The 12632-nt window shown below is 40.2% G+C and overlaps 1 protein-coding gene across 3 annotated transcripts; it reads right to left on the bottom strand.

Annotated features, from left to right (window-relative positions):
- Positions 1–514: 514 nt before the first annotated feature.
- parvg (parvin, gamma) lies at positions 515–11658 on the bottom strand. Of its 3 annotated transcripts, none has more exons than XM_037768509.1 (13): positions 11406–11658; positions 10168–10269; positions 8220–8284; positions 7476–7578; positions 6855–6998; positions 6524–6639; positions 6378–6433; positions 6256–6290; positions 6090–6151; positions 5013–5081; positions 4794–4895; positions 2943–3015; positions 515–636 (listed from the first exon to the last, which is right to left on the bottom strand). In XM_037768509.1, the coding sequence occupies exons 2-13, from the start codon at positions 10232–10234 to the stop codon at positions 563–565; spliced, it is 966 nt and encodes a 321-aa protein (XP_037624437.1). In that variant the 5' UTR covers positions 10235–10269; positions 11406–11658; the 3' UTR covers positions 515–562. The 3 variants fall into 3 exon arrangements, with proteins under 3 accessions (XP_037624437.1, XP_037624438.1, XP_037624439.1); XM_037768510.1 differs by lacking the exon at positions 11406–11658 and adding an exon at positions 11238–11347; XM_037768511.1 differs by lacking the exon at positions 11406–11658 and adding an exon at positions 11088–11181.
- Between the last annotated feature and the right edge of the window lie 974 nt (positions 11659–12632).

Genomic DNA, 12632 nt, shown 5'->3' on the forward strand with positions numbered 1-12632 from the left:
TCTCATAGACTTCTATACAACCAGACTTCTTTTAGCAACCAGAGGAGTCGCCCCCTGCTGGCTGTTAGAAAGAATGCAAGTTTAAGGCACTTCAGCATTGACTTCACTTCTTAGACCCGAAGGTTGCCGCCTGGGAACAACTATAAACACTACGGCAGATTGCAACCTAACCATCAAATTAAGCTCTATGAGAAATAACCATGTGGATTAACTTTGACCCCATGAATACATGCACTAACCGCGACAATTTGATTGAAATGAATTGATTTTGCTCCAAAATTCTGATGCCGGTAAATGCTGGTCTGACCGGGCCCCTTAGACACTGATATTGTTGTTTACACATGACTTGTTAAAGCTACTTTAGCTTCTTGTACTTATTTTAAATTAGCTTTAAAGAGAGCATCAGCAAAATTTCCAAGAACAGTCAACCTCACCCTTTTACATAATGCACAGAATTTGTTTAACAGTTTAGAGACAGAAGAAACCACTAGCTGGCCAAACACTCCAACTTTTCTTCAGCTCCGTCTGTAGTCCTGGTGGTGGAGGAGTCCCTCTTCCTCTCTCATTTCCCTTTGTGCTTCTTGAACAGGGCGTACAGGACCTTCAAGGTGGCAGCGTCGTCCTGAGAGACAATATCTGTCACACAAACCACACAGAAGACATTTAGTGTGTATTTATATAATGCACTTTCAGCATCTATTAAACCACTGAAGTCAGTGAGAACCACCAGAGGATGCTTTTACCAACGTTAGCAACATAAGTTAATAACTATTCTCACTATCCATCCTAACAGGTCATAGATCAGAAAAAACGACATTAGATGGACATTTAATCAATACGTCCTCGGTGAGACGAGATCCCAACAAAACTGCACTCTGTTGTGAGATGCACTAACTGAATGAATGTGAATTAAGATCGACTCCACCACCGGCTAACCTAATTAATGCACGCAGCGCGCTCTCGTTTTAGACCCCTCAGCGCTGGGATTCCTCATTCCATCACAGCAATTATGCTGGTAATTAAAAAGACACTAAAAATGAATTGAATTAACCACTTGCTCCTGGCTTAGATTAATTGTGCTGGTCCTTACATTAACAGTTATCGTGTTGTTGTGGGTTTGCTTTCACAGTTGCACAGGCCAGCAGGTAATACTGTGGAGATTGTGATTCAAGCTCAGAGAGAATATAGAGCATCTTGTCAATAATGGATCTGCAGGGAAGTAAAGTAGATCCATTCGCTATTGATCGCCTCACACACTTAGATAAGTCGGTAACTCACTGAGTCAGTCGCTCTATTTCACTTTTCTCTTTTCCGATTGATTTACTCCTCACGGCCAAAAGTGGACACGCAAACATTACACCCATCTGTGATTGTTGATCTCAACCTCATTCCAGAACCACCGGCCTTAATATGCCACGATAACAGCCGTCTATAACTCGTCTTCTATTCAGGATTTCTTTAATCTGGCTGCAGGGATTTTAGCTCCCATACAGCCACAAGAGCATTAGTGAGGTCTGTATTACAGTTCATCCAAAAGGTGATGGATGATGTTGAGGTTCAGGGGCCTCGTTACAGAAAAATATCATAACTGCTTGTCCTAGTTTATGTTTCAAAGATAGAAAAAAAATCCTATCTTCCGATTACAGAAGCAATCCCTAAACTCACAGCTGTGTCCTATCTCAGAGCTCCTATCTTATCATAACTTAAGAAATGCTATCTATAACTGTAAATCTGATGTATATATATATAATATATATGTAATATATATATGTATAAAGAGAACTGGAGACAGCGTCGGAGGTGGGGCCCCGTTCATTCCTATGAAAGTTGCTCAGTGGCGCATGAAGCAAAAAAAGCTTAAAAAGTATAAAATAACACGGATCTTCCCGCAATCATCCGCTGTCTTTGGGCCCAAAGAGCAGGTGCTTTAGCGTTTCCTTTAACTCGGTCTGGGTCTCATGCAAATGAACGGAGGAAGGGAAATAACTCTGGATTCAGCTATTAGTACATTTGACAACTTCACTTTTCAGACCCCAAAGTTGCTCGCTGGTTTCACCAAATATAGTCAGTATACCATGAACCTAAGCTGTGCTTATTAAACCAAGAATAAAGCAGAATTTCCATAACATTTCCATAATGTGATGCTTTCACTGTTGTATGATTATTTGGTTGAATGCTCACACTCATAAATTTACGCCACAAATCATGAGTGAGTGTGATGTTACGGTGGGAAATCTGATAGCTGGCAGTTGCAAGTTGAAACTGACAAACAGAAGATTTAATGAGGACTTTTTACAGATACAATCAGAATATTTCTGGGATGTGTCTGATAACTGGATGGTATACAGTAGCAGCGCTCATGAATACAGATAACATATCTTCCTCCAGACACACAGTATATGTAGCCATAGCGTGGAGGTTAAATCCCTGTGTCTATCACCGGGCTCCAGAGTGACATCGTCCCCTTGAGACCGTCTCCCTCGCCGCTCTCCTCGCTAAATGAATGATGATGACCTCGGACTGAGCCAATCATCCGCAGTGATACTCATCGAGACACGAGTCGCACTCATTCATATTCCGCAAGCAATTCCAGCTTTCCCTCCAAAACACTGTCAAACACACACACACGCCACAGAGCAGCGGAGATTAACTCAAACTACCGGGGCGATCCCCCCCGCCCCGCCCTCGCCTGATATACAAAACGATTTTGGCGTTTCCCCATCACATAGATAAATGCTCTTGATAGCTGATATCATCTAAATTAGTTTGACATTGCGGTCTTGGAGCTCTGCTGTTTTTCTGTTGCAATCATTTCACTCACAGGCACATCTGTTTTTTGTTTTTTTTGTTTTCATCCTCTGTGCTCCTGGTATTTTAATTTGAGTAAAATCTGTTGCCAACAAGTGTGTATATCATGTGAGCAGTGTGTGTTATTTCCTCACCTTGTGGATCAACACTGGACACTTGAAGGCTGATGTCATTAAGGAGGTCCAAGGCCAAGGTCACGTTGTGAAGCTAGAGGTCAAAGAGATGAAAATGTCAAACACAAAATCCGGACAATAAAAATAAAGAAGATAAAAACATAGAAAATTCTGTTGTGCTATTTACCCACCAATATATTTGTACATACTTTTGGTAAAACTTTTCATAACAGTTCCATATGAGTGCTGAGAGATTATAGTTGCTATAGTTACAGTATTTGTAGGTACTATTTTAAGTATAACCAACTACCTATTAAGTGGTGGAAGAAGAATTCAGATCTTTTACTTATGTAAAAGTATCAACATCACAGTGTAGAAATACTCTGTTACAGGTAAAAGTCCTGCATTAAAATGTTTACTTCAGTAGAAGTACAAAAGTATTAGCTTAAAACACTGAACCACTGGTTCCCAACCTGTGTTTCACAGGCGGTCGCAAGGTCCTTCTTGATCTTCCTTGAAAAGTAATCCAGGACTAAAATTACCAGGAAATTCTTGGTAGAAACTTGGTTTAGGACAACTTACAAAATAAATAAATAAATTATATATACAGTATATATATATATATATATACACATGTATATATGTATATATACATATATACATATAAATATATAAATGAATGAATGAATAAATAAATAAATATCAATAAACTAATAAATAAATAAATATATTTTTTTAATTATTTATTTATATTTTATTTTCCTTTTCAAGGAAGATCCAGAAGGCCTTGCGACCCCCTGTGAAACACAGGGTGGAAAACAGTGTTTTATATATATATATATATATATATATATATATAAATATATACACTGTATATGCACTGTATATACAGTGTATATACATATATACTGTTGGCCTATATTTCAGCATTTCATTAATTGCTGTCAGGGGTCGTCAGTTTACTCAATGATAGAAAAGGGGTCTCTTAGGAAAAAGGTTGGGAACCGCTGGCTTAAAGTACCAAAAATAAAAAAGTACTTATTACGCAGAATTGTTCATTTCAGAATAATGTATATTATATTACAGGATTAGAAATATAAATTTAATTTTGCACATTTATGATGATTTTGTGATAGTCAAATGTAATATATTGGCTATAAAATGGTTAAAAAAAAAAAGGTAAAAAGTGAATTGGGGCATTATAAGTCATCGTACAGATGTTAAGCACATTATGAAACTGAGACATAATCGACCATAAAGTTTTATGGATCAAGCTGATAATATATAATGTCTTTATAACCAGAAGCTTGTTTAGTTTTTAAGCTATAAAAGAAGTCTAATACGGAGCGTCACAGTGTCTCTTATACAGTAAGTTATTCATAAACTCTTCATATCTGTGATAAAAGAGTCAGAACTTTTTCATAGACTCGTCCTATTGCTTCAAGTAAAGTGAGATCAAAGATATCATTAGAAGTGACACAGAAGTAATTATGCATCTACTTTTATTATGGGGAATTGTAAAATATTAATTTGATCATATCTTATATTGTAATAGGCATCAGGTTTCTGTACTGTAGCTCATTATCCTCTGTGGGAAATTAGATTAGCTGAAATTAGAAATAATAAAAAAAATGTATTATGATTGTACTTTTGAATTAGAATAATGCAGTCGGTGTATATCTACACTTTCAAAAAATATCACTCAAAAATGCTAATTGAAAATGATAATTTGTCTTTTAACCAGTTGATTTTTGAATGAATAAATATGTTACAAATAAAGTTAGGTATTGTGTGTGTGTCTCTCTATGACCACTCTGAGGATGAACTCCTCTTACTAATGTGTAAGGAATCCATACTGGATCTATACCGTACCATCTCAGATTGACTGACAGGGGTCAGGTTGAAGTCACAGAGCGGGACGAAGAAGCCTTCCAGCTGTCCGATCAGCAGCAGCAGAATCACGCCGTCAGCAAACTGGACAGAAAATACACCGCAGACATTGAAGTCCGTCCAAGGAAGGTGATATAATCTCAGGATAAAAACATCAATGGAAAGCTTGTAAGTGCTCAAAAACAGTGTTCAGCATTTTACCTGTTTGTCCATATCAGCCACCTGCAGACCCACGGTCGACATATTCTGGTTGACAAAATGTAAGATGGCCTGAAAATGGAAAAAAAGAGGTAGAGTTGGTCTTATTAGCTGACATATTAGGGTATCATTCTTCATCAAAGCCTGGCAAACGCTTGAGTTTGTTACAATGGATTATACGCAATCATATGTTTTCTCAAAGGCATTGGGCCTCATGCTAGAACCACTCGTACGAACAGATTTGTTCTTAAGTGGTTTGTACGATTTAGGAGAACTCGTCTCATCACCAATTTTTTCACTGATGGATTGCATATTTCATTACTTTGAAGCAATTTTGAGTTTAAAAATCCTATATAAATTACACTTTATAATTATGTTGACATTATCCTGTTTGACTCTGTAATTCAAATTATATAATTAATAATTCTAAATGTATTCATATAGCCTAATGTTATCATCATTAACTTAAATTGGCCATTGATGCTATTGTATAACACTACAATATCAATATCAACTTTTCAAACTGCAAAACAACTTAAGTTATGCACTAATTGTAGGTTAATTTGTCTCTGTATACGCAAACAGCGTTACCACAGTTTTGCACTCGGCGGCTCACGTTGCCGCGGTCTTGGAAAGGGAGGAGTGAGCGGAGGGGCACTTAGTTGATTGCAATCTGCAACCACACCACTAGATGTCACTAAATCCTACACACTGTACCTTTAATCGATTGTTGATTGACAGAAAAATAATTGGCAACTATGTTGATAATCAATTAATCGTTGAAGTCACTAATAAGCTGAATATCTTTGGGGTTTGGACTGTTGGTAAAAAAAAGTAATATTATTGCTTTGAATACTTTGATCCATTCGCAAATACTATAAAATAGAGAAGCATTCCTTTCCTATTTGATTATTTCAGGCATCATTCATCATGTTTACAGTATATGTCGGTTTACAAGTTAAGGCCAAAAACAAATTGTACTTATTTATTTCCTGTCTTAACACCACAACATTTTGCTCTTTCACTGTCAGTGGAGATGAAGGAGTTAACTCAGCACTTCTCTCCCTCTCCTTGTTATACCTTCTTCACCGTGTTGACCTTGTGAGCCTCAAGCTTCAGCAGTTGCTCGATGGGATCTTCCCCTGGGAAGCCAGAAAAGTGTGTTAAAGTCATCGCCTGCTGTAATGCTGCTTCAATGACATTCAAAATGTCAAATCGGCTCAACCTCCGACAGCTCTTTACTCACTTTCGGTCTTGCTGAGGGAGTCTGAGCCGGCATCCCTGTTGGAAAAAGAAAAAAATATATATATATATGAGATGTTTTTTTTCTCACATCCACAGAATGACACAGGACAGAAATCTGCTCACCTCTCCTCCGTCAGGACCTCCATCTGTAGATCTGACTTTATTCCACTTCTGCTTACCTGCAGGGAAATTCACCAAAAATTGAGCACACACTTTGGACCTTTGGACACAATTTGGAGACAAAAAAAAAGTGGAAAAGCTGAACTCACTTCCATAACTACAACTTCAACCTTCACATTCGGTGGCAAATCCAGATCAGGCTGGAAAGATCTCACCATGGCAACCAGTAGATGAATAGTGGCCAGAAGGTCTTTGTTGTGGATGACTGATAGGCGAACACACAGAACAAAACACGCACACAAAAAAACAACTTGCTCTGATATGAGATAACTCACCACCTCCCAGTACGGCAGCAGAGAAAGGCCAAAAGGTTCTGAATCTTATAAATAAATGAGCGACTAACTGGAATTTAATTACTACTGAAAACATTAGGTTATAATACTTATTTGTTGTTGAAGCCGAGTCAGCTGCATGACTCACGTTTGACGTTCCACTTGATCTGACTGCTGTCCTTCAGGCCCAGTTTCTTGTCCAGCTCCTCCAGGATCACTCCCAGCTTGCGTATCTGAGCAGGGCTGGTCAGCGCCATCTCCTCCACCGGCACGTCCACACCGGCCAACCTGGCTGTGGAAATCAGGGAATCATCATTATTATAGTTTTACTGGCAATAACTGTTTGGTTAGGGATGCACCGATACCAATTCAGACCGAGTACAAGTACTTACATTTGGGTACTCGCCGATACCGAGTACTGATACGAGTACTTCTCTGGGCGCATCGCCGGCCCGTCTCGCCCGCACCGTTGGGGAGTTGGAGCGTGAGCGCGTGTGATATGACCCGAAAGATGGGGACGAGAGGTTAACATCGCTGTAAAGTGGTATCGGTGAAGTTGTATCGGAGCCGTTTTGTGAGTACGAGTACATGAACACAGTATCAGACCCGATAGCCAATACTGGTATCGGTATCGGTGCATCCCTAGTTTTGGATATTATGAATGACAAGCTTTTAGGTGAACTACAAGGGGAAACTGCAAATTTAGATAATAATTGAGTGGAAGTAGGGAAATGATAAATGATAGCACAACAACCACACAAATACTCACACAGCAGGTGATGAAGCACCAGTCCATCGTACAGATCCTCCTCCAGAGTCTGAACCACTATGTGCTCCACTTTCAAAGTGCTATTGATCCAATAAACCAGTGCCTACCCAAACACAATACATCACAGTCAGATGCACCAAACATTTTCTTCTCCTTGCATACATTTCTCTGTTTCCAGTGTCTGAATGAAAAAAAACAGCATGAAATCTTGTTTTTTATTTAATTTCTTCATCGATTTTCAAAGAAATGATACTGAAGTAGATGGAAATGATGACAAATACAAAATATTCCCCCCAAATAACTCCTTGTTTGTCCTCTCAGCTCTACATATGAGACATGTCAGGCTTTATTGAGTTATTTATGCATTCCCTGCCGCTTGCATTGCTGCCATCTTTTCCAATCAAAACCTTGTTTTTAAGTCAGACCCAGCAGACTCTGCAGACGACTCCTCGCCGTGACTCTCTGATCCGTCTCCCATCACCTCTGATAATTACTGTTCATTAAAATTTCACCGATCCTTCCACTCCTCTGCCTGCGTCAGATATTATTCATACTCTTCACTGCACACATATACATGCAGGCTCTGTAATGTATTTCCTGTGTAGCATTCATCTCCGGCCCACTCAGGACACCACTCCCCGTGTCGTCCAGGATGAGCTTTGATGTTACAGTAAATGTTTAATAGAAGACAGAGAATCAGACAAAGCTCTATGTGTGGATAGATAGCAGGAATTAATCTCTTACCTCCTTTAGCTTTTCAAGTTTGGGGTCTTTTAAAGACGTTGGCTGAATAATCTTCTGCTTCTCTCCTGTGTGAACATATAAACAAACTGCGTTGCTCAGATAGCAATTTTTCTTATTTTACAGCCTTTTAAATGCTGTAATTCTGTGATTGACAGCTCATTACTAGCACTTTGAATTATATTAAAAGACCTGTGTTTGCTCCTTAACTAAAATACACACACATTTCCATTTTTGTTGACAAGTTTTTGATGTCCGGACATGCATTTTTTTTAATGTATTTTCCTGCAGTTCCAGGAGGCCAGTGGTTTCATTTCTGAAATTAAATTAATTAGCAGAGTCCTGAATCTTGCATGAGCTGCGTAATAAATCACTCCAAACATTTAGTCTGCATTACTTTTTTTTTATCAATCTTACAGTATTGTGGCGTGATAATGCATCACTACAAAATGTTTTTAGATTTAAGGTGCTAAATGCGAGATAGGGAGCATTTCTGTTACCTCAGCACGGCTCTCAACACGGCGACGACTGAGCTGGCAGCTCGTAGCTAACGGTGCTAACAACGGCAACAATGCTAACAGAGCTAACCGTATTAAAGGACCAGTGTGTAGCATTTAGGGGATCTATTGGAAAAAATGGAATACCATTTTAATAAGTATGTTTTCTTTAGTGTTTAATCACCTGAAAATAAGAATTGTTGTGTTTTCGTTACCTTAGAATGAGCCGTTTATATCAAGCGAGTTCTCTTTACAGAGTCCGCCATGTTGTACCGCCATGATTCTACAGTAGCCCAGAACGGACAAACCAAACTCTGTTAACTTTTCCTGCTTGGGCCGGAGTCGATAACGTTACTCACTCTCATCGCCCACCGCTCTCGCTCTCTTGCTTCAGGACTCACTTCTCACGTACACACACACTCTACGCTACGCTACGCACTAGCTCTGCTCCAACTGACCTACGCTACTCTTACAACAGCTTGCTCTAGAGAGGGTAATCCTACAAGCTCGGCACACACAGGAGAAGTTATAATCTGCAACCTCACTGCTAGATACCGCTAGATCCGACACACTGTTCCTTTAACCTGTGGGGAACCGTAAGGTGGGTGCTACGCTTCCGCAACGGCGCTGTCAGTCTAGAAAGCGTTATCAGCTGTAACCGCTGTACGAGTGCACGAGTTAGCCAGTGGGGTGCGCTCATATGCACAAACATGCACTAAAACCATGCGTGGTCGGCACGGCTATGACAACAAAGCACGGAGAAGCTCAGATTAATCACAAAGAGCGACTTCATTCTCTGCTCAGGTAGACATTACTCCTCTATATCTTAGCAAATAGTGGTTTGCTAACACTCTGGATATCGTAAAGAGCACCTTTAGCTATAGCAGTACAGAGGATTTTAGCGTCTTTCAGCTCATTGTTTTTCTTTAATGGCCAACAACTTTACTATTTTTATCCTTTCTCAACAGACAGACGATGTTAGCGACTAGCTGGTTGACATGGTAAAACATTTAGGGCAGATATTTCCCCTCAGGAGATGGTGGAGACCAAACTATGGCTCAAAAGAGGGTGAATATTGGACTTCTTATATTCACCATGTGGCCAGAAACATGACTCTAAATGAATGATGCTCCGTGTGCTGGATGTGTAAATAGGCAACTGTTTCCTTAAACGTTCATAATAACACTGAAACATCTGCACTACATTAACTCATGATGATGATAATGTTTGAGAAAACTTTGGCAAAAAATTAATGATGCAGACCTGATGTTCATTATGAGTGATTATACACAACTAAAGTCTGCTGATAGATTTTCATATCAAATGGAAATTAATGGAAACAGATGGTTGCACAGAATTGGGGAAAGAAGGTGTTTAAATATCGGATATGTGGTAAATAAAACTGCTATGGTGCTTTTAAAGGAGTTGATTTGAGACTTCAGCAGTCTAAATACCTTGAAAATACTCGATGTCCACAGTGTCTTCCTCTTTGTGATACTCAAAGATGGCAGCCTCCTCCATCGCTTCTCCTCAAGGTGAGATATTGGCAGCAAAACCTGCAGAGAAAGAAGAGCTTTAATATAAAAACCACAGAAGAACGAAGAAACACTTTCTCCATCAACATGTTTGGCAGAAAATCTCTCTCTCTCTCTCTCTCAACAGTGTCCTGGACCATATTTGCTCAACTTCCAGCTGCTGCAGGAGAGTTACTTGCTGACCAGAAGAAGTAGAAGATGCTGATTGCACTGCCAGGCAGCTCACTGTTGCATGAAAATCTTGTTGTACGTCCAAATCTCTGCTTCTCGGGTCCAAAGAAAAAAAAAAAAGATCTTGTGCTCAGTGGATTTCTAGAGTTGGGTTTTGAAAGTGTTTTCTTATGACTGAGGGTGTTAGGTTCTATATATGGGTGTCAGAGCATTAATATAGCAGCAAACTTACTATTGTAATGTAAAGATATAGAGGACTAATGTCTACCTGAGCAGAGTATGAAGTCGCTCTCCCTCTGTATGTTGTAATCAGAACTTCTCTGTGCTTTGTTTACATAGGCGAGCCGGGTCGTTATTTTCACTGTACAAACATAGTAGTTTTAAGGCCTTTAGATTAAGACACAGACATTAAGCACGTTGTTTACAGCGACCGAAAAGTGACGCCGAGGGGTCTGACAAAGCGTCAGTATGTGACGAGGTGGGATGAGATCGTGTTGCAGGTTAACACGGTTAGCTCTGTTAGTGCTGTTAGCACCGTTAGCTGCCGACATGTGGAGGAAGTAGATATCTGAATTTCGTATCGAGTACCTTTAAAAAGTTTATAAAAACACAACTGAACCGGTCAAAAACTTGTCAAATTGAAAAAGGAAGATGTTTAGTTTCCTCACTTCCTCTCCTCTTTTTTTTAGTGGTACGCTCAACAGATCAAGTACTGTAGATCGCCCCCCACAGATTTGCAGGGCTGCACCTCTTCCTCTGAACATTTTTGGTCTGAGACAAAGCACAGCAAACACATAAAGTAACAAAACAGACGTGACCTGGAGCGTGTCAAACTGTTGTTTCCTGGATCTGGAGGAGAGAGAAGCTACCAGTGAGAAACTTTACTTTTTCCTGTGTGTTTTATGTGTGTGGGGCTTCCTTTTCCTGTGGTTGACAGTAACTTTCAAACAGGGTCATAAACGAGAAGTCTTTTTGAATAAGCTTACCTTCGGCACTCTTGAGAGCGGCTCGACAGAATCGGGTGACTTCAGCTGGATTGAGTTCCTAACTGATGTTTTCCACAGACTGTCAAAACAGCGATATAAGAAGTGGAGGGCTGTACTTTATCTGGTCTGAATTTCAAACCGTCGCTTTGAAAGAAAATAACATGTCACAGGGTCGAAAGGGAAGATAAGCACAAATGAGAAGGATGTGGCAGAGAAGAAGGTAGCACTTCCTCTTTTTGATACAGGCTTTTTGCACAACATTCTCCAGATAAGGGGCGTCTATATTCTGTATCACGAACTAGCGTTTGAGACTTTAATAACGAGTGTGTGTTGAGAGAGAAGAAAGAAAACAGGGAAGACTCTCGGGTGCAAATGTTTTGTTTGGAACGCCACACTTCAGGAGGGCCGAGAGAAAACGTGACACTCGGAGGCCTGAACCACTCAGACTCGACTCACACGTCTCCATCTGTGACCGGATCAATTTGCTGTCGTCTGGTCTCCAGCCTTCTCCTTTCTCCAACAAACAACAAGAGAGAAACAGATAGAGACAACACAACAAAAAAGCTCTGCATGAGCACCAGCCTCGTTGAAGAAAAGAAAAAGGACCACCCATCAGCCAGACGAAGGGGCAATTTGGGGGGGGATGTGGAAGGTTACCATAGCAACAAAGGAATGAGACAAGAAAATAAAGGTCTAAAATAAACCCATAATTCCTTTAGCGAAAACTCAAATTGCAGGAATTGGCTGTTCCAAAGCCAATCTCGTTCAAAAGCCGAAGCAAATCACGCAAGTGAGAGACAAAATGAAATTCTCATTCTGTTTGATTTCAGGCATTTATTTCTTGATATGGCAAGATAAAAATAAAAAAAAAACACACACACAGGGGTGAGACATCCAGCGCTTAGATTGACTCATCCACTCTCTCAATAATTCAGCACCCAGCTCTAAAATGCACGAGTAGCAGTGCACTGTACGTCTCAGCGGGTCTCCAGGTGGCACGGCGGGACCACGGTCTGCTTCAAGGAGAGCAGCGTGAGGTCCACGCCTCCTCGGAGACTCGTCTCAAAGGCCGGTCAATACGAAGATACTCTGACTGGGGCTCCCCCCCCCCCGGGACGAAGAAAGAGCCCGCTGCACTTAAGGCAACAACTGCATCAGCTTTTAAATATGGCTTGAGATGTAGTGTGCATAGTTCAGAGTAAACGAGGACCGTTCACAGTTCCTTCA

Source organism: Sebastes umbrosus, chromosome 4, assembly GCF_015220745.1.
Source record: "Sebastes umbrosus isolate fSebUmb1 chromosome 4, fSebUmb1.pri, whole genome shotgun sequence".
Classification (NCBI taxonomy): Eukaryota; Metazoa; Chordata; class Actinopteri; order Perciformes; family Sebastidae; genus Sebastes; species Sebastes umbrosus.

Coding starts and splice junctions, on each gene's coding strand:
- parvg (XM_037768509.1), bottom strand. CDS start 10,234: ATGGAGGAGGCTGCCATCTTTGAGTATCACAAAGAGGAAGACACTGTG. Junction 6,152..6,255: donor CTCCCTCAGCAAGACCGAAA/GTGAGTAAAGAG, acceptor CTGGCTTCCCAG/GGGAAGATCCCATCGAGCAA. Junction 637..2,942: donor GTCCAGTGTTGATCCACAAG/GTGAGGAAATAA, acceptor TTTGTGTGACAG/ATATTGTCTCTCAGGACGAC.